Raw genomic sequence first — 22142 nt, 5'->3', positions numbered from 1 at the left:
TCCCTCTACGTTTCCAGCTTTCAGATGACATAGAAAGTAAAACAGTACCGTCCAGAAAGAAGAAAAAAAAAAAGAGAAAACATAGGATCAAGAAAATGCAGTAAAGAAGAAATGACAGAAAAGGAGGAGCAGAATGATATAGAAAGAAAAAACAGTATGTACAAGAAAGAAGAAGGAAAAAAAAAGTTTCCATGCTCTCCTGTACCCGATGAAAAGGCACGAAATTAGGTCCTGGTCTTGGGTCGTGCTCTTGGGTGATTTGTTTACATTTTTATTTACAGGGCCAAAAAAATCCAACAAAACCACCCTAAAGACACTGAATAAGAGGAAGTTACGGCGGATAAAAGAGCAAGAAGTTGGAAAATAGGCCTAAACTTCATCCTTTGGTGTCCACGCTGCCACTCCCACCGAAAACTGATCGTAAGTTGGCTACGTAAGAGTTAGGTAGCAAGCTTCTGCTGGTGGTCAGTACATCTATCTACCTGTACTCTCGCCAGGTAAGTACATGACCCTCTGGTTTACTACGTCAGCTTTGGGTTGGCCGTATAAGTTAAGTGACGGGTATTTGCTACTCACCCAACCCAGCTTTTCCTACTATATATCATTGGGTATTTTTTTTACAACTACTGCTATGCTAAAAATTATTGTACAGATCGCCGTGGAGCAATAATTGTCAAGAGTAGCCTATCCTTGTCATGCTATAGAGAACTAATGGGCTAACCAAGTGAGTAAACCGAACTGACAGATTGAGACACTTCGGGAAACACAACCAAGAAAACTGAGGTCAAACAACTGATTCCTTTACCCTGAACATGGTAAATGGGGTGTTGACAGCTCATGAACAGTTTATGAGCTTATATAAACAGCAACCACAAACTGTATAATAAAAGTATGGAATTATAATTTTCATTAAATCATTACTTTTTTCATACAAGCTATATTCTAACACAACCTTTCATGGCAGGTGACACCACAGAGACCCATGATGTGGGGTGGAGTGAGAGCATGCACCGCCGTCTACAGGTGGGCGGCAACAGGCAGAGCGGCAGCAGCGATGCCGACCCTAGGCCTAAGACAGGCAAGGTGATTTGATTTTGATTTGTTATTTGGTTCTTCATCTTTGTCCAGCAGTGGGCTAATGATGACCGAAGATGATGATGATGATGATGTTTGTTAAAGTACAAACCATTGAAAACAATATACCGAGGATGACACATATACAATACCTGTATGTATAATTATGTATATAAACATTTATTTATAATGTGATCCTGAGTTATGTTTAAAACTCGGCAATATCTGAGAAACTGTGTATAACAATTTATGGCTTAGTCACCCCATTTTTAGTTATACAGTTACCTCATCCCCCAGACATCCTCAGCAGTGCATCCACACTGGTAGCAACCTCTTCCAGAGGAAGGTTGGGAAGCCCTCCACAAGCTCAGTCAAAGTTTTGTACGTTCCTAACCCTTTGAGGTGGCTGCACAACCGCATGGAACTTGCTACATTGAAGGCAAAATGGGATCCCTCCTTTGATCTTCAAGCATTCAAGTTTGGAGCAATTCAAGTGAATACAATTTATCTAGTTTTGTAGTAATCAATAAATATGAGTCCAGTGTTGCTTTCTGTGAACAATACATAATGATCATATTGTACTTTTGTTTCAATGTTCAGATTTGAATCTTTACTAATAATTCTAACATTTTCATAAACTTCTTAAAAAATATAAGCATATTAAGGGAGAAAGTACGTAAGTTTATCTGTAAAGGAAGAACAGAGAATGTGCTTGAGTGACAATGCTCAAGTTATTGAACTATAAGTAATCTAGTTTTGGAAATTGCTAAATCCATCCCTCATCCTGCCAGGCAATCTGCACCGTCACCGACCTTATGAGTCAGAGGGAATGGGGGGAGCTATGTGGCCTCCTCACCCAGAGCGCCATTGACAAACTTCGTTCCACCAAGTGGACCTATGATCAGGTAAAAACATTGTGCAGAGGGTTGTCTTTTGCTTCCTAAATCAGAAAATCCTCATTTTTTATATGGAGTAGTTTCACCAGAGGCCAATCTGCTGTTTACAGACCATTTTACATACTATCATCCCTCTGCAATTTACATTACCACTCCATCTCCTTTCTTTTTTGTAGGCCACATCATTGTGTCGAGCCGTATGATGCTCTCTCCCTTCCAGACAAACCATTGTAAACTATTCAAAATAATGTATGTTTTGACAATTCATACATTATTGACTGATGCCATTCTTAATTTTACTTTGCAGACCCACAACCTAGTCATGTGTCCAGATAATGTGCAAAGTGCCGTAATTAAAGATGTGAGGATGCATACTATTGTAGGTAAGCATAATCTTTCTTCAAATCACTGTTTAAGAAGTGACATAGACAAGCAAGTTTCCATTGAAGATACTGGTGCAGGGGAGAGGTCAAGATTACATCATGAGTATATTCAGTGTGCACCTTTAGTTAAGTTTTTATATCAATTATTTTGGTTCTTCTTTCAGATGAAAAGTATTGCGACATAGAAGTCCTCTTGATAGGGGCAAGGGAACCTTATAATGTGGACAAGCACTCTCTCATCCTAATTGAGTACCTGGCAAGGTGAGTGTTTGCTCTGTGTTGAAAAACAATACCCTGAACTGATCATGAATTTCAGATGGCTTTTAATCAAACACCCTATTACACTAACTTAGCAAATCCCAGCCTCAATACTAGGAAAGAGAATAAGGTAAAGTTGGAGGCATGTGTAGAGTTGCCCATGGCTTCAGTGCTAATCTCTGTTTAATAAAAAGTTCTAGACCCACCACTGTGCCAGACTAATGAGAGAGTATAGTTCTGACAGAGCCATGTTCAAAAACAATACTTGGGTTAAGATAGATTTTGGTGTAATTTGGGTTATTCATAATTGATGCCGTCAAAAGTAGATTTCCCCAAATGGCCCTAAGTTCTTAACTGGAAAATATGCATTACCTTATGATGAAAGGGACTTTGTCATGATACCACCGATGTTCGCAGGTTCAATCGAAATTTTGGTGAAGGAAGGCTGCCTGACTGGACGATTACCATGTTCAGATTGCACAACTTCCAGGCAGTGCCACAACGAAGTAGGACGTAGCAACAAGCTCAGGTGTCTGTTGTTGTATAAAACCCACAGAGGATAATTATGTATGAAGTAGAAACAAATATATTTTACAAACTTGTTTTTTTATTAATTTCATGGGTTATAACAGTCTATATGGCGACACAGGAAGCATACATTAGTTTACATTTTCTTGGTTATATTTCTAGTTTGAGTTATGTACAGCTTACATTAGAGCTTGGGGAAGGTGCTATATGGAGGGGCTGCAGGTCTGGCACACCACCACCCTCTTATCTAAAGGATATATCCTGGCGCGGCGACAGTGGGTGATCAGACATATGGCAGCTATGATGATCAGCGCCACGGCACCCACCACACTCGCAGCGATGATTAGGTACCTCGTCCAAGTATTAGGCTTCTCACTACCCTCAGCTGATTCTTCTCCCATCTCCTGGTGCTGTGCTGAGAACCGATTGGCTGCCGTGAAGGTTTGGGTCGTGTTGTCATCATTTGCTTCATTAGTGGGTTCATACGAAGCATCAGAGTGAACCACGTATGAAACAAGTGAATACAGGACATACAGGGAATTGATATGTGCACTGACCACTTCCTTGGATTTGGTTTCTGGAATATTCTCCTCCCTCGCCATTGCAACATAGGAAATAAGAGAGTACAGCGTATATAAAGCACCAATGGACGATCTAGTTGCATTCTGAACCATACTAGTTTCACCGTCATCTGGTAGCTCCGTGGTGACTAACTCCTCACTCACAGTCTCGGTCATATCATTAGCAGTGTCATCTTCGAGTAGACTTCCCTCCTTCTCTTCCTGCATCTCGTGTCTCGTTTCCGAATTACCATCACGCGGATTGACTGCACCGCTTTGAGACACGCTGTAGTGGACTTCGTTGCTCAATAAGTCTGAGGAATCGGTGATGGTGGTGTCTGGGGAGTCCTGGTCAGGGGAGGGCGTGGGTGTGGGTGAGGTCGCATCTTCAGGAGTGGAGGTACGGGGCAGACGACTTTTACCGGCCACAGGATTCACAGGGCCGGTTGTACTTGTGTTTACGGCGCAGCACGCGATCAGCACCACCATAAATATTCGATCAGCAAATGCCTTGACCGCCATCACCATAAGCTTCCCTGGGTAGACGTAACACAAAAATAACAATGAGAACAAATGCGACAAAGTAGGCCAGTTGGTAATGCACTGAATCCCCCCAATACACGAAGACTGATTGGTAAAAGTGACTAAGCGGATCAAATATAAAAATTTTGAACGCCAATGCTATACAGTTCCCATGCATAGAGGTACAAATACAAAAATAACAACAGTAAGAATTAATGGAAAGAAGTAGACCAATAGGCAATGCACTGAATCCCCCTAAAACACGACAACAGATTGCTATAAATGATTGGATGGATCATTTTATCGTCTTACATACGAACTCACCTTTCTACCGCTGCTCCTAAAAGATGTTCTGTTCGTCACTGCGAGGTGTTAGCGTCGCCATGCCCAGGCTCAACCACCGTTACGGAAATGCAGGGGAATTCGAATAATGGCTCGAGTAACAGAAGCAGTGGAGCAGTGGTAGTGTTATCCCTTATTCGTACATTATGTTGTTATGCCTCAAGTGGTGGTAGTGTTGTTCCGTATAAATGTTATTAGGGTATTAATAACAGTATTGTGAACCATTCATTGTGGAGCATCTGCTGGATATACGGTCAACGGCTTTGTATATTGCCGATGATGCCGTAGCTAATCCTCGCATTGTCACTGGAGTTTCTGGCGATTGCTCTCGAGGCATCGCACGAGGAGGCGAACCTTTGATACATGTCTCCTGGCCAAAGATTAACGTAGCCTACAGGTGTTTGGTGTTTGACTTTTCACATAGGGTACCTTGATAGAGCGTAATGCAGAATCACGGCGGATCTCGTCAAGAAGTCTTATGGTGGATTGGCTTGGCCTGCGGTGTTATAAGCTATGGATTCGCTCATCACGAGTACTATAGTCTATTCTCTGAGTGTCTCCAGCTCAGCCTACTAAAACGGACGAAACACAATTAACTATCAGCTTACTTGCAGCTTGTTGGTTAACAGATATCCATGGAAAGATGTAACGCAGAAAATATAATCGTTATGATCATCGAAAATATCAGTTTGTCTCATACTTTGCTATTAAAAAAAAACATACAAATATGGAAGGTAAAATAATTAGCTTGGAAGAAAAGGTTTATAAAGTTTGGCCCCTTCCATTCAGACGCAAAACCCAAACCAAGATAACCCAGCAGATCACTGTTCTGCTGAGTCATTGTGATCCGGTTCTTGGTTTGGGGGTTCAAGCGCTAAACGGAACACTCAAGACACAGAAACAGACCCACTAAAATGGAAGAGGCTATTTTGAAGTCTTATCGACGGTGGAGCTGATAGCAGACACAGCACGGACACCGTCATCTCTTGGAACCCTACAACTATGTGCCTCAGGACAGGACAGCAAAAACGTATGTAACAGGTGTGACCACGTACGTACCTGTCTACCTCCTAGACTCTTGCCTAGGGAAAAGGACCTCTTGGTGTGGAAAGGAATTCTCTCCCTCTCTCTCTCTCTCCACACACACATCTTCAGATATTTTGTCCATTTGTCTTTTTGTGTGTGTTCATTAAAAATCTGGATAGTTATATACATTTTATTAGGATAACAATACTCTGATTAGATGACAACAGTTATCAGGATTTCATACAGTTCACTTCAGGTAATAAGCATCGGTGTGGGCCCACTGTGGGGGGTATGGATTGAACCAGGCCGTGTGTGCCATTTTATACATGTTCCAGTTAGTACTCATAGCAGGGAGAAAACTTATTGAAAATTGAGCTGAGGTCTAAAATGAACCATTATGAAAATAAAGTTTATAAACATTATTTTTACAAAGTATTTCATTTTATAAATTAGCTCAATTTTCTACAGCAGTTTCTTCCAAATAATTACGCTTTGGAATATATGTATAAATGGATCAACAGGCGATATACATAGGCATGTGTAGTGGTCTGTCTGGTGCTGCTCAGGACACCTGCAGCGCCTTCATGGAGTCAATGAGTCTGTGGCAAATGTGAGCATTGCGGAACTTGTGGGCTTCTGTTTGTAGTAATTTCAAGAGTATATCAGGACAAATGTTCTTCATTACTTCCAGCCATTCTGGTAAAGAAAAGGAAACAAAATTACATTGGAAGAGTGGGATAATGGATCACAAAAATAATAAAACTCATGAGGAACACTTCATAAAACATTAACATTCACACTATGGAAGGTTGTAACTCTACATATTTATATAATTCACCCTTCTAAACCCTCTACACTTAAATCTAATATATACACCTTAGTTCCCATGCAATATTACATTCATCTTCAACTGGAACACCTATATACTATTATCCCTCTGGTATCACTCATACCAATTTATGCAACACTAAAGAAACATTAATTTCTTCTCAAGGGAGTAAAATCACCTTTCAGTTAAATCAACCTCCACCACTACCCTGCATTTACCTAGTGTGTGTTTGGTTACCTAACCTAACAAAACCCCAAACAGTTACTATAGGTCTTGACTCAGAAAATTCACATATGCTTCCTTACTAATGAGACTTTCTATATAACAAAGGGAGGTCATTCTTTGTTGATTTATACCATAAGGTGCTGGCTATCATGTGTTTGAAGATACCCTAAACTTAACCTAACAAAACCAAAACAGTTACTATTGATCTTGATTCAGAAATTTCCTATATGCTTCCTTACTAATGAGACTTTATATACAACAAAGTGGGGTCATTCTTTGTTGATATATACCTTATGGTGATGACTATCATGTGTTTGAAGATACCCTAAACTTAACCTAACATAACCTAACAAAAACAAAACAGTTACTATTGGTCTTGACTCAGAAATTTCATATATGCTTCCTTACTAATGAGACTTTCTATACAACAAAGTGAGGTCATTCTTTGTTGATATATACCTTATGGTGCTGGCTATCATGTGTTTGAAGATACCCTAAACTTAACCTAACATAACCGAACAAAAACAAAACAGTTACTAAAGGTCTTGACTCGGAAATTTCTTATATGCTTCCTTACTAATGAGACTTTCTATACAACAAAGTGAGGTCATTCTTTGTTGATTTATACCATAAGGTGCTGGCTATCATGTGTTTGAAGATACCCTAAACTTAACCTAACAAAACCAAAACAGTTCCTATAGGTCTTGACTAAGAAATTTCCTATATGCTTCCTTACTAATGAGACTTTCTATACAACAAAGTGAGGTCATTCTTTGTTGATATATACCTTATGGTGCTGGCTATCATGTGTTTGAAGATACCCTAAACTTAACCTAACATAACCTAACAAAACCAAAACAGTTCCTATAGGTCTTGACTCAGAAATTTCATATATGCTTCCTTACTAATGAGACTTTCTATACTACAAAGTGAGGTCATTCTTTGTTGATATATACCTTATGGTGCTGACTATCATGTGTTTGAAGATACCCTAAACTTAACCTAACATAACCTAACAAAAACAAAACAGTTACTATAGGTCTTGACTCAGAAATTTCTTATATGCTTCCTTACTAATGAGACTTTCTATACAACAAAGTAAGGTCATTTTTCGTTGATTTATACCATAAGGTGCTGGCCATCATGTGTTTGAAGATGCCCTAGGCTAACCTAATGAAATGGTTACAGAGGGTCATTTGTATTTGGTGTCTATCTATTGCTCAGATGTCTTGTTCCCTTTGACATCCTCTATTCAAACTTCAAGTCTGACACAATCACATCCATGGCAGCTTACCAGACACAGCCTTTTGCAACTCTTCATCAGGATCATCCAGGAAGATGAGGGCATCCTGACACAAGTCCTGTAGCCGAGCTGTGTTGAGGGTAATGTCATAGCCTTCAGGCAGGTCCATAAACAACACTGTCAGCACCTGGGATGCCTTCAGTCTCACCGCCCTCCCAACGTCATCCAGCCGTTTTATTAACTCTGTGATGAAGAGATTAGGTCTAGATGGTTACAATGGCTGTCATCCTCCTTGGCTGTTACTTGTAAAAACTATCTGTGCTTCAGATGCTGCTGTAAAAACCTACAACATTTTTTTAATATTCCTATGGCATAAATTGGTGAAGGAGTTCAGACATGACAAGTTGTGGAGACACTTTCTTATAGCAGTCATACAGTTATGAATACAATAGTTGTATCCTGTTCCAGCTTGATGGAAAAAGTTATTCAGTATTGAAAGGAACACTCACTGTCTGCCAGGGTGTGGAGTGTGTCTGGGTCAATGAGGAGAGGAAAGCTGGTGGCCACACACTGCACCACACTGCACGCAAACAGTCGTGTCATCTCGGCATCATCCTCAATCAACGCTGGCAGAAGCACAACACATTTTCTCACCTCTGGAAAGACCACTGGTGTGAGCTTTTGGAAAATACCAAAAAGGAAAGACTGACACTGTCTAGATGAGTCAATATATTTCAATCCTCCCCAACTCATACTTTCATTTTTGAAGTGCCATTCAATATGCCTGCCAATAAGTTTCCTGTGCCATATGATGTACTATAGTATGTTTCTGCCATAGGCAATGAATAATATTAAATGATGGTAAGGTCTTAACTTACCTTCTGTCATCTCCTGAGATGTCACTCCTGCCTTGCATGCTGCCTCTAAGCAGGCTATGGATGCTGTTCTCAAGGTTTCTGCTGTGGCCCCGGCACGCCACACAAGCAGCTCTCGTATGCAGTCTGTCAATAGGAAAAGGAAAAATGTAAAAACTTAATCATCATCACCATCCACCATACTCTATTTCATCTATATTCTTCATCTAAAGTGAGTGCAAAAAGTATGATATGAAGACATTGGTATCAAAATACCCAAGCTGTGCCTTACTGTTGACAAGGACTGGAAGCCATGCCTCCAGCTGGCCGCCAGCAGCTAGGGGCCGGTCCTCCATCACTAGAAGGTGCCTCAGCTCAGTCAGGCAGTGGAGGCAAACAAAGGGGTCTTCCTTCTTGGAGGTACATACTGACAGTATCTTTGTGAAAATCTCCAGATCATGACCAAGAGCTGGACCTGAAAAGAATTGCCGTTATACTTATTGAACTGCAGTTATGTTCTATTTAGTATAATTATTCCATACAATATATATCCCCATCATCACTGACTCCCCATTTTTTACACCCATACAATGATAGCCTTGCATGGAGCCTCACCTGCCAACTTCATGAGGACTCCAAACAATAGGTAGGATGGGGAACCTTCTGTCCAGCCACCAGTTGCCTCCACAAGCTTGTCCAAGACTCCTCTTGTCTCCTGGCGGTAAAGCTCCTCCTCCTCCTCATAGCCACAGTTCTTGGATAGCTCCCTCAATCCTTCCAGTGCTGCAGAGGCATTATTCCCAGAGGAGGAGGATGCAATGAACAACAACACTGAGAAGGCTTTGGAGCTGCACTCAGAAAGGTCACATTTTTGCAACAGAGTTCTCATCACACGAAGAAGAGCTTCTTGGTGTGCCTCTTCAAAGACATGCGTTACTTCATCTTCTGCTAGGACTGAGAGGAGCTCCATTAGGTGGGGCTGGAGGAGAGTGCTGCTGCTCCCCTCTAGCAGGGCAGCCAGCACTATCAAAGGTCGCTCTGCCTGACACCCTGTACTTAGCCTTGGCAACACCAGAGCCAGGTATACAGGAGGAGGCAAGAAGCAGCCCAGGTAGTGACCACATTCAATCATCTGTGAGAGAAAATATTTATTCAACTTTTGATAAAGCTGCCTCTAAAGGCAAAAATACATCAAAAGAAGTTCAAAAGCAAAACATAAATATAAAAAAGCACACAAAGCGCTACAAATTTACCATAAAAAGGATTGCTGAGGTCCTGCTACCAACCAAATGAAAACAATTTACCAGAAATATGAAAGACTAAGAAAACATTAGTTGAAATATGGCCATACAGTCTTGGTAGTGGAGGCCAGGCTCACCTGCTTCACAATGCTTGCCTCCTTGTCACCAGCCGCCAGACAGAGAGCTGTTAACACCTTCTCGGCATACTGAGTCACCCCAGAGTCGGCATTGAGGATAAGGACAGACAGAAGTTTAGCTGCCTGCAGTCTTGGACCATCCTGCCAGTCATCCAGGTCAGCCAGGAGAGCAGGAAGGATGTGATATAGATTTTGCTGGACTAGAATACGACATCCAATACCAGGGCGAACCTCTGCATGGAAAGGATGGGATAGGAGGTTTATTGTGTGGGTGTGGACAGGAGTTGACCACTGCCTAAAGCTGTGGTGTTACTGTGAATTTGTAAGAAGGGTAACATATATCTACACCTTAATGCCATGGTTATTAGATACTCTTATTCATTAATTATGGGACTACCTATAAATTCATATTGTAGCATAGAATGTACAGTCAAACCAGCTGACTTTTCTATTCAGATTAGCTGATGAATAAATATTTATGAACTTTCCTTAGATTGATTCTCACCTCCTGGCGGGTAATCTGTTATGGCCACATCAAAATCAATCTCGTACTTTAGTTGATCCTCATTTTCCTCTTCATATTTGTGGCCCACCTGTTCCCAAAGTTCTCTGGCCTTGCACAGCACATCTCTGTCTTCATCTTTGAGGCTAAATGAAAAAAAATGTATTATATACTTCCTCAGATACTCTTGCATAACTTCCAAAAGAATTTATGAAAATGCTCAATAAATACATTACAGAACTATATAAAGCATCAAAAATATTACAAGAAATATAATTATATACATTTAACAAAAAATATATGAATTCATTAATCTATTTTTTGCTAGTACGTCTATGGCAAAAGATAAATGTTCAAGTCATGAAACACACCCGAAGAGAATCAGCGGCAGGATGCGGGGCCAGTAGGAGTATCTGTCTGGCATGTGGAGAGCAAGACTGCCGCCCACCTGCACCAGGGCCAAGCGGACTTGTGGCAGGTCCATGACACACTGAGCCAGGGGACCACTTACGTCTTGAATAGACTTGCCATCCCCGTACAACAGAAGGTCACCTGAAGTGAGAAAGTAAGTTACCATAATGTTGTTAACCTTCTTTTCTAGTATGATAAAAGAACTTGTTGATTCTCTTCATTATTACTGTCATTATCAAATCACTCTTTAATGCCAAACAAATAAGATTTTGTAAGTATAACAGTAAAGCCAAGATGAACAGACATTAAATGTACTGATAAATATCTAGAATTACACCCATTATAATATGGCAAAGCAGGCATATCTTTTATATATTTTTTGACAGTAGGCTATGTATTTAAAAAGTTTACTAATTTCTAAAAGTAGCAACGTATTATTTCCCAAACTGAAAACTAAGTGAAATCTTATGCACAAACATAATATATACCGATCACTGAAATCAGAGGGCACACAAGTTTGTCCCAGTACCTAAGGCGTTGATGCAAGCTATCCTGTTCTTGAAGCGCTGGTGCTGGAGAGCCTTCACCAGCGACTTGACCAGCGACTCAGACTGCAGATGAAACTTTTCCCGCGTAGCCCTGGCAAAGCAGCTCACACACTCCGCAGCAGCCTTCCTAACCTCTGGGCAGCCATCCACAACCACCTCCTTCAGAATACCAATAATATCCTCCATGTAGGGAATCATCTGCCCCTCAAACTGCATGGTGAGGGAGGAGATCATTTTGACGTGTAAAAGTCGGACATCTTCACTCTCCTCGATGATTGGAATGGTAGCCAGGCGGTGGTGGATGACGGGGATGAGGTGGATGAGCTGGTCTGCCTTGAATAATGTGTCTTGGATGAACCCGAGTATAATTTCAGAGGTCTTGATTCTGTTCACCTCACTCTGATCCCCCAAGCATGTGACGAGGTGCCTCAGGGAAAACTCTAATATCTTCCCCTGTGTCTCTCTCTCGGTCTCTGGCTCCCTTTCAAATGATAGATTATGGAGCCTTTCGAGGGCTTTTCTCCTCTTTGCCTTGTTCGTGTGCTGTAGTTCACTTAAAATGGAGTTTAATTCGGTGATGTACGCGTTGGGTGCGTCCTCGGTCGCCATGGTTGCAAGAATGTCAACAACTGTGCTACTAATGGTCAAGATCCCACTATATCATTAAAAGAGGCCTATTACTGCAAGGAAATGAGAAAAATAGGCTCAGTTCTACTCCAGCAAATAAAGTTCATCCCCCAAATTGACCCCAGAGAAGCACCGTCCCCATACACAACTTTGCTAAAAAACTTTGCTAATGGTTAAGATCCCACTATATAATTAAAAGATTCCTATTACTGCAAGGAAATAAGAAAAATAGGCTCAGTTCTACTCCAGCAAATAAAGTTTATCCCCCAAAATTGATCCTATAGACAGGTACCGCCCCCATGCACTCACATTTGACTAGATTATTGTAGGACTTTTGGGCATTTCCCGAGGTACTTTTATGACCCTGGTGGTAGTTTGACCCTTCTTCTGTATTATGAGGGTGAGAAAAAATCATGAAAACCCGATTAATCTCTATTACGGCCTTTGGAAAGAGTTGACATGAGAGGTGGAATTTGATACAACTCTCATAACTGCTTCCATTTCCATTCTTGTGTGGTTGTCGTTCGTTATTTCCTTACTAAACCCTCTATTATATCGTGCAGTATGGCTTCCTTCCTCTCTGTATATATAATTTCTACGATGTATGTGGCATTAGAAAACGTCAAGTGGGTGCCGTTACAAATACGTATCATGTTGTTTACATGACTAATGGAAGGGTGACTGACTGCAGAATCAACTCCACAATATTCATCGTTATTAAGGTAGGAGGAGGCTCATCTGCATACATAATGAGAGGCAGAGAGCGGAGTTAATAGCAGGAGTAGTGATGGTAATGGCAGAGAGGAGTGGGCTTAGAAGAAGAAGAACTACACATTATTCATCACTATTAAGGTAGGAGGAGGCTCATCAGCATACTTAATGAGAGGCAAAGAGCGGAGTTAATAGCAGGAGTAGTGATGGTAATGGCAGAGAGGAGTGGGCTTAGAAGAAGAACTACACAATATTCATCACCATTAAGGTACGAGGAGGCTCATCTGCATACTTTATGAGAGGCAGAAAGCGGAGTTAATAGCAGGGATATTGATGGTAATGGCAGAGAGGAGTGGGCTAGGAGATTAGAGGAGGACAACGGGGCGATCTGCACGGTGTTGGGGCTGTATGGAGACTAAAAGAAAGAGAAGAATGGTAAAGCTGGCAAAAGTGTTCCTCGCGCAGTGCTGGGAAAAAAAGGGCACATGCTTGAATAAGTGAAAATTAGTGACTATTTCAGTTAAGAAAGTTACGTAATACTGAAAAGGAAAGTGTAAATAAGAAGAAAAGAAGAACGAGAGGAGGAGGACCTAAGAAGCTATACAAAGCGATACAGGTCAAAAGAAGAGCTCAAAGAGAACTAGTAATTTGAGGACCGTGAGGGGTGAGGTGTTTCCTGGGTGACAGTTCGCAAGAAAAGGTGGAATTATTTACTGAGCATTGCTGTGTAAATAATGTCGAGGTGTGATATTTGGCAGCAACTAAGTTTTCACGAAGTTTTGTAGCGAGCAAATTGACAAAGTTAGTAAATGTTTTGACCCATTGCTGCTTAACCTGAATTTTGCTTTCATTGGATTTCACTGAATTGTAGCCACAGAGTTAAATACATAGAGGATTCCCAGAGCCTGGATATTGAAGCTACTAGCGGCCATCTTAGGGTGACGGATGGCGAGACGGAGAGAAATTTAACATCACATATTTATGTCTGCTACTGCTATTATCAAGTTAGCAGCACCTCGGCGATCCTCTGTCAGATAGACTTGTTATTTTCTTGTCCATTTCTTACCCCTGATTATTGTTACATTGGTACATGTCATATACCATCTGAATCGGAAAGATGTGCTGAATTTGAAACTGTAAGCGAAAATCTAATGCAATAATAAGTACATGAATGACAAGGAGTTGAAGCAAAAAAGGTGAACAAAAATGTTTATACGCTACCATGTATTTTTATCATTTTATTGTAGGTATACCGAAGTGCAATAAATTTGTGATGATGATATGCAGCAATGTCTCATCAACACTATGATTGGCTCAGTTTTCCAAAATATGATAATGGTGGCTAGCTAATAGTGGTTAAGTATAAACATGTGGAATCATGGAAAGGTCGCCACTCCGTCACCCTATGGCGGCCGACCACAGAGTTACAGGCAGGGGCAGTGGCTTCACCTCTCACCGTGGCGAGAGAATGGAGTTGAACCCTCTAGTGTATAACTCTGTGATTGTGGCAGACACTTTTTGTTCCACTCCTGTAGCTTGGTGATGTCTTCTCGTAGGAAATTCACAGTCAACGGGTAAATTAGTTAAGAATCATTTGTAAACTAACATAACCCCACTTAAACCTAACAGATAGTAATGGCAAGACCGAAACCTGTTAAGTAGCCACATGAAACTAAAGTGTGTACTGGAACCGACAGGAGATAGACATAGACAATACAATAGTGAGCTACATGTAAACATTTCTAGTTTTAAGCTGGAAACAAAGAGATCAATAATTAAAGGACACAAAGGAAGGAAGATTAAGGTGTAAAGATATAAGAAGCGATTCAAAGCATCAGACTCCAAAGAAACCGTTGGGAAAACTACAGATCATATTCAGTGGTTAATTACTAAATATATTCCGGTGTGAAGTTTCCTAGTTTAAGTACCGCACAATTAACCAGGAAATAATAGAGATAGGTCTCCTCCCAATTCTAACTTTCCTTTGCCTCAGTAATAAAATCTGACTCTGATCTTCCACAGCAAAAGGAATGGCAGGGGCCTTCCGCTACAAGATATGGGACCCTCCTCTCATAATATCCCAGATCATAACAATGCAGGTAAGATGTTGGAAGTGGACATATTATTATTTTGGTGGTGGGGCACTTTTAATTCATTTTCCTAGCAACGAAACAACATAACCTATACTTCTGCAACTGCATTTTAAATAACTAAATCAGAATATGCTTTTCTTTTCTCATCTAATGACCTATAGGATCATTTTACCATATCCACCCATTGTCTTGTGTGTTTCAGGCTGTTTTCTATGTTGGTCTTGGGATCTGGGTGGCCTCACTGGACCTCTTCACTGGCCATCACCGTTCACTTGACAGTCTGTTCAAATACCAGGTGAGGGAAATTTGCATATGTTGGTCCCTGTGGCTGTGGTACAAGGAACACCAACAGTTTTCTTGGTATTAGTGACTAGAGCTGCACTGCTGGACATGGTATAGTAGTGCTGGAGGGGTAGCTAAGGAGATTGACCACATCCATATTAGTACTCACTGGAGGATCCTTCAGAACTGTAGGTTTCTCAGGAATGCAAAGTTAGGCTTCAGTCCTGCTAAAGGTTATTCATATTTCATCACAACTCATAATGTGGCTAGCTAGTGGGTAGGGGTAAAATGTTAACTGTTCTTTCTTCCACAGGAACTGCAAGTGAAAGAGGTGCATGGAAGGACAGTAATGGCAGCCTTCATCCTCAATGCTCTCACCAGGTACAGTAGTCCTCATCCTCCTCATATTCAATTTTTGGCAGTATTTTTTAAGTGTGTATAGAAAACTATCTCATAACATTTATAAAGCTTTGAGATATTATATTAATCCTTTGTTGCCACTTACCCTTAGGATTAGTGAAATGGGTAAGAAACATCACATAACATTTCCTCTTTATCTACAGCTCCCTTGGCCTATGGAAGGTGGTGCAGAGGACCAAGCAATGTCTGGACTTCACAGTGACAGCCCACGTGATCCACCTTTGTGCTAGTTGGTGGTACAATGGTCACCTGCCATCCCAACCCTCAGTGTGGCTCCTCAACCTGGTCACCATCACCCTCATGTGTGTGTTGGGAGAGTACCTGTGTATGCGTACAGAGATGCAACACATTCCTGTTCTTGGCTCCTCCAAAGTAGATCTGTGAGTGTGTGTGTGTGTGTATGTGTGTGTAAATGTGTCTGTGTGTGAAGAAGATTTGTAATGTTTTTGTCAACTTTTTTTTTTAAGTCCTTTGTTTCAACAACTGGAAAGTAGGTACTCATTTATTTTGAATATAGAATGTTATACTTTTATCATTCATCAGTGCATTTTGTTCTATTTATAAGCATTATGTATTCATGACTTTTCCTATAAACTTATTTCAATTATATATAACAATGAGAAATGTGAAATTATTTTTCCTAATTTTTGTGATAAGGTTGGGATGAACACTTGTCTAAAATATTTAATCAAACTTCATTACTCATTTCTATTGTGCATACAAATATCTCCCTTCAACAATATGACCATGCATACACGTATCAAATCAAGAATACTCACATAAAAATAAGTACATGTGCTATGTATCGTATATTTAACCAGTTTATAATTTGTTCTACTTTGCTTAATGTTTGCTTAAACTAAGTCATGATATGCCCTATCATCTATTAAATATTATTCAGTATCTTTAAAGCATCATACATCATGAATAACAACAACAAACTTATCATCTCAGACATTGTTGATAAGCACCTGAACAATATATACATACAACTTCCATGGAAATTACACAATCACATCAACAACAACAATAAAATTAGACTTTAAATCAAATGCGGAGAGGAACATAAATTCTTAAAAGGTCTGTGTGGCATATCTGAACCATTTCTTGGAGGCATAGCAGGATTTATTGACACACAGGGGACAGTTGTGCAGGAACTGCTCAGAACACTTCTGGTCACTATTCAGGTGTTTGCTTGCTACATCCACCAATGCATCAATGAACAGAGGGTGGTCATTGGGTGCAGCACAGCGGAGGATAGTCTCGGCCCCAACCTGTCGAGCATGAAAGAATGGTTAAGATTTTGTGTTACTCTGAAGAAGTGAGAATGGTACCTAGTCAAGCATAAAAGAGACCCAGCTCACCTCCTTTCCAACATCCTGTGCATACTCAATGTCCAGCTCATGTAAGGTTTCAATGTGGTCGCTGGTGAAGGCAATGGGCACCAGGATCATGTTCTTTCGGCCCCGCTGCACCAGACCTACAGGAGCACCACCCCAGAAAGAGAAGAGTGAGAAGAAGAAAAGTGAACCTTACTGATATAAATTTTCAGGTATACAACTTATTTCATTACATCATAACAATTATGAAAGCAAATGAAATAGCTTCTGTGGTCAATCTTTGTTAAAGGAACACAAAGTAAATGTCACAACCTTTAATAGCATCATCAGTGGCAGGGGAAAGCCATGGCAGTGGTCCCACCTTGCTCTGCCATACCAGCCGGTAAGGATTGCTGTAGCCCAGCTCCTGCATCACCAGCTGCACCGTGGCTCCCACCTCAGCAGAGTAAGGGTCACCTCGATTGACTTGCTGTGAAATGTACAATTGTGAAATTCTACTCCTAATGTCTTTTGTTATTAGGTAAAGTAGTGGGTGTACTTATTTTATATATGCATCATATTATTACACCTTCAATGAACTTCAGTAAACTAGTAATAAAGGTAATATACTAATATCTGGAAGAGAATAGTCAAAGGGGCAGTAGCCAGTTAAAATAACTCACTCTGAGAGGTAGGGAGTGAGCTGAGAAGAGAATGAAGACATCTTTCCGCTTCTCAATTGGGAACTTCTCCAGTTCTTTCTTTATGTTCTCAGCAAAGCACTTGACAAGGAAGGAGTTGGTGCCCCACCGATCGATTACACTCCACTTGAGCTTTGTTTCTGCGGGCCTGTAAGAAGGTAACCTTAGCCTACTGAGGATCACGGTCATTTTTTCTAAACAAGTCATATTTCATAAACCCTTCATTTTACTACCTCATTATTCTGAACCCTTTATGTAGAGTCATAGATGAGCAAGGTGTTGTTACCTGTTGGCGTAGAACTTGTGGATGGCATTCATGCTGGAGCCAGTGGTGCTACAGCTGTATTGTGGGTACTGAGAGAAAGCTACACAATTCTCAGCTCCCTCCCTGTTACGTGGGGAAGACAATCTTTAGAAAACAAATATTGGCTTCAGTAAACTCGTAAATTTTATTTGATAATACTTATGATATGATGCTCCTATAAATATATGACAGGACTTACTCTTCTATTTGCTGGAGTGTTGCCTCAGTAAGGGGGCGAGCGTATCTGAAGCCAACATAATGCTTATGGGGTGCAGTTTCAGGACACAGTTTATCTAGCTGCTCACACATCAACTTTCCCTGAAGTAAAAAATCAAATATCAGTTGGCACTGATTTAATTACTCGGTTCTGACTTATAAAAGCAAGAAATGCTACTTGGCTGCTGATATAATACATCTTAATAAGCTTAGTAGGCACTTAAAAATACATATATATTTTTTTTTTCTCTTCTTCTCTCTAGGTTTACATGACTGCTTGATATTACGTATTTCATCATGTGGCATATTAACCTGTAAATCTGTCCACTTAAAAATGGGTGATCCTCCTCCAATTTCATCATACTTCTGCTGAATACTTGGGGTTCGTCTCTTGGCAATCCAGGGGCCCATGCGACTGCCAGGTTAAAATATCATACAGCATCATCAGACATGAGCATGCTCTTTGCTACAGGAGGCTTCCCTTAGGGTCCTCGAAAGACAGAGTGATTAAACACATGTAACCTTTCTATGAGGGTTCCTTTCCTTACTCTTAATTATTGCCATTATTGTAATATATATTTGATCAGATTTATTTAGTTCTGGACAGAGCAGCACAAAGAAATACTGTTTGAGGTGCTCCCCCCCAAAAAATATTAACCCCCCCTCACCTCTGGAAGGGCAGCTGAATAATGTCCCTATCTTTGAACAGCTGCAGAAGGAAGTCATGCACTTCGTCCAGGTTGCGTGGGCCCCCCATGTTCAGCATCAACAATGCAGTTTTGGGCTGCACTGCCTCCTTCTGGGCTGCTGCTTCAGCCTGTTGTGCATCCCTGGTAGAAGTACTGTGCTGCCTCCCTGCCACCTGCATCCCACCTGTGGGGTGTTAGGTTTACAGAAGCAGTTGATATTAAAAAAATATAAGGTAAAACTGGGTTCATACGCTGATTATATCATGATAAAATATATTTATGGCTGATTTACTGCGTGTGGTGAAGGGTTGCAGCACTGTGAATCTAAAAATTGGATCATTGATACCAGCTGCGATGGAGGGATACATTTGACTAATTAGATGATTGTTCAATTTAAATAAGAACGTAAGAACATAAGGAGTCTGCATGTTGCTATATGCCAGCAAATTTTAACAAGGCTAGCAAAAATATTGGAGAAATCAATATAAACGGTTAATTGATATATATATAGAAAACATGGGGGGACTGTAGCCCCCTTAGCCCCCCGAGAAATTACGGCCCTGTACTTGATGAAGACTGCTATCAGCGACTATTATTTTTTATACCACAAAAATTGATTGATTGATTGACAGTTTATTGTTGCAAGTAAACAACAAAGGAGAAGGGAGGAACATGCCATCCCAACCCCCAGGCAGTACATAGTGTGATTATACAACTAGGGATACATGTGGAAGTAGCACCAGGAAACTAAAAAGATACAATGGTAGGGGACAAGTGATAAAAAAATAAAGGCCTTGATTTAGTCAGGGAAGTAGAAATAAGGGAATGAACATATGAAAAAAACCCTTGACGCAACCAACCGGCGGCTAACAGCAGGCGACGGAGTACACCTTGATTACCCTTAATTACACGATGTACAACAACACTGTACTCTAGCATAACAAAGCAGGTGGCAGCTACTTACACAGGGGCCTCAGGAACTGCCTTAGTGTTACAATTTTCTTCATTTTCCAAACTTTTGACGTCCCCGGCTGCTGACGTAAACAATGCCTCTTCTTCTTCTTCTTTTGACCTGTTCCACTTTGTATCGCTTCTTAAGTCCTCCTCCTCAACACTTCTATACTTCACACCATACACTTAGTTACCTCACAGTGCATACTTATATACCCTTCATCCTGATGTGTTACTATTATAAGACCTTGCACTGTTATAATTCACGATTGCCAGATTATCGTACTCAGAGCATAGTGTTTACCGGTTTCTGACGCCTAACTATTGCCAAGAAACATCAGGAATGAACTACTTTAACGCTAAATATAAATTAATCTCGTTATTGGAGACCAGGAGATAGATTTGTGGTCGGAAGTCGGTATATATAAGTGGCTGAGTACGACAATCTGACAACGTTGGAGTGTTATTCCGTTTGGCCGCAAATATATGATTATAATGAATGTTCTATTATATTTTTCGAGACTTTATTCCACCTTGATGATTTATCTGTTTCTTTTTATCGAGAATCATGCACCAAAGAGTATGTCTGAAGATGGTACTACCTCACAATAGTTTGGTAAGGTGTTTGTGGAGGGGTTTTCAACGAGTGTCCTTCCGCGTGTGAATTTTGTTTACTATTTACTCGAGATACAATACACTGTAGTTGGTGAGGCTATGTTTGTGCCATGGAGTGACACGTTTTACTTTAATTATAAGGGGCGGGGCCTTCTCTCTCTCTCTCTCTCTCTCTCTCTCTCTCTCTCTCTCTCTCTCTCTCTCTCTCTCTCTCTCTCTCTCTCTCTCTTGTTATATCAAAAATCCTTCAAAGTTAGTTCCTTCCCACACTTTCCTTCACTCGATCATTACTCCTCATTGCTCATGCTTCCACATTTATATTTTAGCACCCATACTATGAGAACATAATTGTAATATATGTGTGTGGTATTCAGGCAGAGGTAATGGCTGGAATTATAAAGGAAAAAAAAGTATATATTCAGCCTGTCCTAATTTCAAGTTTAACACAATATGGGTATGACTGATTTTACTTGTTGTTGTTTTTCTTGGTTGCTCTGTCTCCCCATTCTCCAAATTCCTTGTGTGCTTATATGACATCGATATAAGAAAGAGTCGATCATGTTGCCTAAATCGCAGTGAATTGATGCACCGCGATTATCATGGAACTATAAATATAGGTTCCTGGGGCTGGACTCTGACAGATGCGACCATAGATCGATTGATTGATTGATAGTTTATTGTTGCAAGTAAACAACAAAGGAGAAGGGAGGAACATGCCATCCCAACCCCCAGGCAGTACATAGTGTGATTATACAACTAAGGATACTTGTGGAAGTAGCACCAGGACACTAAAAAGATACAATGCACGGTTCAAGGACACCAAGGTCAGCTAAGAGCTTGTGAATCTTTCTAAGATACGATTTGGCCGGAATGTTAGGGGTGAGCTGAAAGTTACCAAGAGCCTGCCTTAGCTGAGTGTCCCCATGACAAATCATGCGGCAGACTGTGCGGCAAGTAATTTCCTGGATTCTGCAGACAACACTGGGCAGTTCCAACTCAGCTCGGGGGACTTCAAGTTTTGCCGTCTTGGGACAACCCAGAATGATCCGCATTGCCTCATTTTGTATGAGCTCCAAGGGCTTCAGCTCGGAAGGGCTACAACGTACCAGAACTGGTGCAGCATAATCAATCAGAGACCGGATTTACATAGATTTACATAGAAAATCAGACCACACAGACCCCATGGTCCAGACTAGGTGGTCTGTCCTTAAACCTAAGTGATTCTACATTAATCAGAAGGCTCCAAAACGATGCATTTCAACTCTAGTTGATATTAAGTTAAAGGAAGTGACGGTCGAGCTTGTTTTTGAAGGAGTCAATCGTGTTACACTGGACCACTGATGGTGGGAGCTTATTCCATTCTCGCACTACAACGTTAGTGAAGAAAAATTTGGTGCAGTCTGAAATTACTTGTCTACATTTGAGTTTTACGCCATTGTTCCTCGTACGCAAAGTGTTGATCTGTCTACATTCGTGAAACCATTAAGTATTTTAAAAAATTCGATCAGTTTTCCTCGGAGGCGACGTTTCTCAAGAGAGAACATGTTAAGGGTGGAAAGCCTTTTTTCGTAAGATTTGGTTACGTCATAAACCGTGAAGAGGTCGTTATAAAAGGTTAATAGGCTTGATAGGCAG

At 40.8% G+C, this 22142-nt stretch overlaps 5 protein-coding genes across 6 annotated transcripts; 2 read left to right on the top strand and 3 right to left on the bottom strand.

Moving 5' to 3' along the window:
• Positions 1-225: 225 nt before the first annotated feature.
• Positions 226-3213, top strand: LOC126998145 (uncharacterized). 2 transcript variants are annotated; one of them, XM_050859570.1, is made up of 7 exons: positions 226-497; positions 965-1083; positions 1372-1567; positions 1866-1979; positions 2278-2353; positions 2518-2614; positions 3029-3213. In XM_050859570.1, the coding sequence occupies exons 2-7, from the start codon at positions 983-985 to the stop codon at positions 3126-3128; spliced, it is 684 nt and encodes a 227-aa protein (XP_050715527.1). In that variant the 5' UTR covers positions 226-497; positions 965-982; the 3' UTR covers positions 3129-3213. The 2 variants fall into 2 exon arrangements, with proteins under 2 accessions (XP_050715527.1, XP_050715526.1); XM_050859569.1 differs by having other exon boundaries at positions 227-420.
• LOC126998144 (uncharacterized) lies at positions 3201-4698 on the bottom strand. Its single transcript, XM_050859568.1, has 2 exons — positions 4546-4698; positions 3201-4235 (listed from the first exon to the last, which is right to left on the bottom strand). The coding sequence occupies exon 2, from the start codon at positions 4225-4227 to the stop codon at positions 3343-3345; it is 885 nt and encodes a 294-aa protein (XP_050715525.1). The 5' UTR covers positions 4228-4235; positions 4546-4698; the 3' UTR covers positions 3201-3342.
• A 1067-nt stretch (positions 4699-5765) lies between these two features.
• Positions 5766-12335, bottom strand: LOC126998140 (dynein axonemal assembly factor 5-like). Its single transcript, XM_050859563.1, has 10 exons — positions 11561-12335; positions 10992-11172; positions 10624-10766; positions 10119-10351; positions 9356-9872; positions 9033-9215; positions 8765-8887; positions 8396-8542; positions 7938-8129; positions 5766-6285 (listed from the first exon to the last, which is right to left on the bottom strand). Exons 1-10 carry the CDS (start codon positions 12186-12188, stop codon positions 6152-6154), a joined length of 2481 nt encoding a protein of 826 aa, XP_050715520.1. The 5' UTR covers positions 12189-12335; the 3' UTR covers positions 5766-6151.
• A 475-nt stretch (positions 12336-12810) lies between these two features.
• Positions 12811-16273, top strand: LOC126998142 (protein SYS1 homolog). Its single transcript, XM_050859565.1, has 5 exons — positions 12811-12928; positions 14940-15016; positions 15213-15305; positions 15606-15673; positions 15856-16273. Exons 2-5 carry the CDS (start codon positions 14948-14950, stop codon positions 16094-16096), a joined length of 471 nt encoding a protein of 156 aa, XP_050715522.1. The 5' UTR covers positions 12811-12928; positions 14940-14947; the 3' UTR covers positions 16097-16273.
• A 118-nt stretch (positions 16274-16391) lies between these two features.
• LOC126998141 (ferrochelatase, mitochondrial-like) lies at positions 16392-20073 on the bottom strand. Its single transcript, XM_050859564.1, has 9 exons — positions 19906-20073; positions 18921-19125; positions 18565-18667; positions 18236-18354; positions 18019-18120; positions 17715-17880; positions 17365-17521; positions 17077-17192; positions 16392-16986 (listed from the first exon to the last, which is right to left on the bottom strand). The coding sequence occupies exons 1-9, from the start codon at positions 19946-19948 to the stop codon at positions 16786-16788; spliced, it is 1212 nt and encodes a 403-aa protein (XP_050715521.1). The 5' UTR covers positions 19949-20073; the 3' UTR covers positions 16392-16785.
• Positions 20074-22142: the final 2069 nt, after the last annotated feature.

This window comes from Eriocheir sinensis, chromosome 13 (genome assembly GCF_024679095.1).
Source record: "Eriocheir sinensis breed Jianghai 21 chromosome 13, ASM2467909v1, whole genome shotgun sequence".
Classification (NCBI taxonomy): domain Eukaryota; kingdom Metazoa; phylum Arthropoda; class Malacostraca; order Decapoda; family Varunidae; genus Eriocheir; species Eriocheir sinensis.
Note: the sequence above shows the minus strand (reverse complement) of the source record. Positions and strands in the feature narration are given on the sequence as shown.

What these genes read in the sequence shown, in the direction of transcription:
- LOC126998145 (XM_050859570.1), top strand. Translation starts at nt 983, where the DNA reads ATGATGTGGGGTGGAGTGAGAGCATGCACCGCCGTCTACAGGTGGGCG. An exon ending in CCAAGTGGACCTATGATCAG is followed by an intron (nt 1,980 to 2,277) that starts GTAAAAACATTG and finishes TTTACTTTGCAG; the next exon opens with ACCCACAACCTAGTCATGTG. An exon ending in CTAATTGAGTACCTGGCAAG is followed by an intron (nt 2,615 to 3,028) that starts GTGAGTGTTTGC and finishes CGATGTTCGCAG; the next exon opens with GTTCAATCGAAATTTTGGTG.
- LOC126998141 (XM_050859564.1), bottom strand. Translation starts at nt 19,948, where the DNA reads ATGAAGAAAATTGTAACACTAAGGCAGTTCCTGAGGCCCCTGT. An exon ending in ACACTCCAGCAAATAGAAGA is followed by an intron (nt 18,121 to 18,235) that starts GTAAGTCCTGTC and finishes CCCACGTAACAG; the next exon opens with GGAGGGAGCTGAGAATTGTG. An exon ending in CTCACTCCCTACCTCTCAGA is followed by an intron (nt 17,522 to 17,714) that starts GTGAGTTATTTT and finishes TACATTTCACAG; the next exon opens with CAAGTCAATCGAGGTGACCC.
- LOC126998144 (XM_050859568.1), bottom strand. Translation starts at nt 4,227, where the DNA reads ATGGTGATGGCGGTCAAGGCATTTGCTGATCGAATATTTATGGTGGTG.
- LOC126998140 (XM_050859563.1), bottom strand. Translation starts at nt 12,188, where the DNA reads ATGGCGACCGAGGACGCACCCAACGCGTACATCACCGAATTAAACTCC. An exon ending in CTGCCGCTGATTCTCTTCGG is followed by an intron (nt 10,767 to 10,991) that starts GTGTGTTTCATG and finishes TTTTTCATTTAG; the next exon opens with CCTCAAAGATGAAGACAGAG. An exon ending in AGTCCTCATGAAGTTGGCAG is followed by an intron (nt 9,216 to 9,355) that starts GTGAGGCTCCAT and finishes AATTCTTTTCAG; the next exon opens with GTCCAGCTCTTGGTCATGAT.
- LOC126998142 (XM_050859565.1), top strand. Translation starts at nt 14,948, where the DNA reads ATGGCAGGGGCCTTCCGCTACAAGATATGGGACCCTCCTCTCATAATA. An exon ending in CCCAGATCATAACAATGCAG is followed by an intron (nt 15,017 to 15,212) that starts GTAAGATGTTGG and finishes TGTGTGTTTCAG; the next exon opens with GCTGTTTTCTATGTTGGTCT. An exon ending in ACAGTCTGTTCAAATACCAG is followed by an intron (nt 15,306 to 15,605) that starts GTGAGGGAAATT and finishes TTTCTTCCACAG; the next exon opens with GAACTGCAAGTGAAAGAGGT.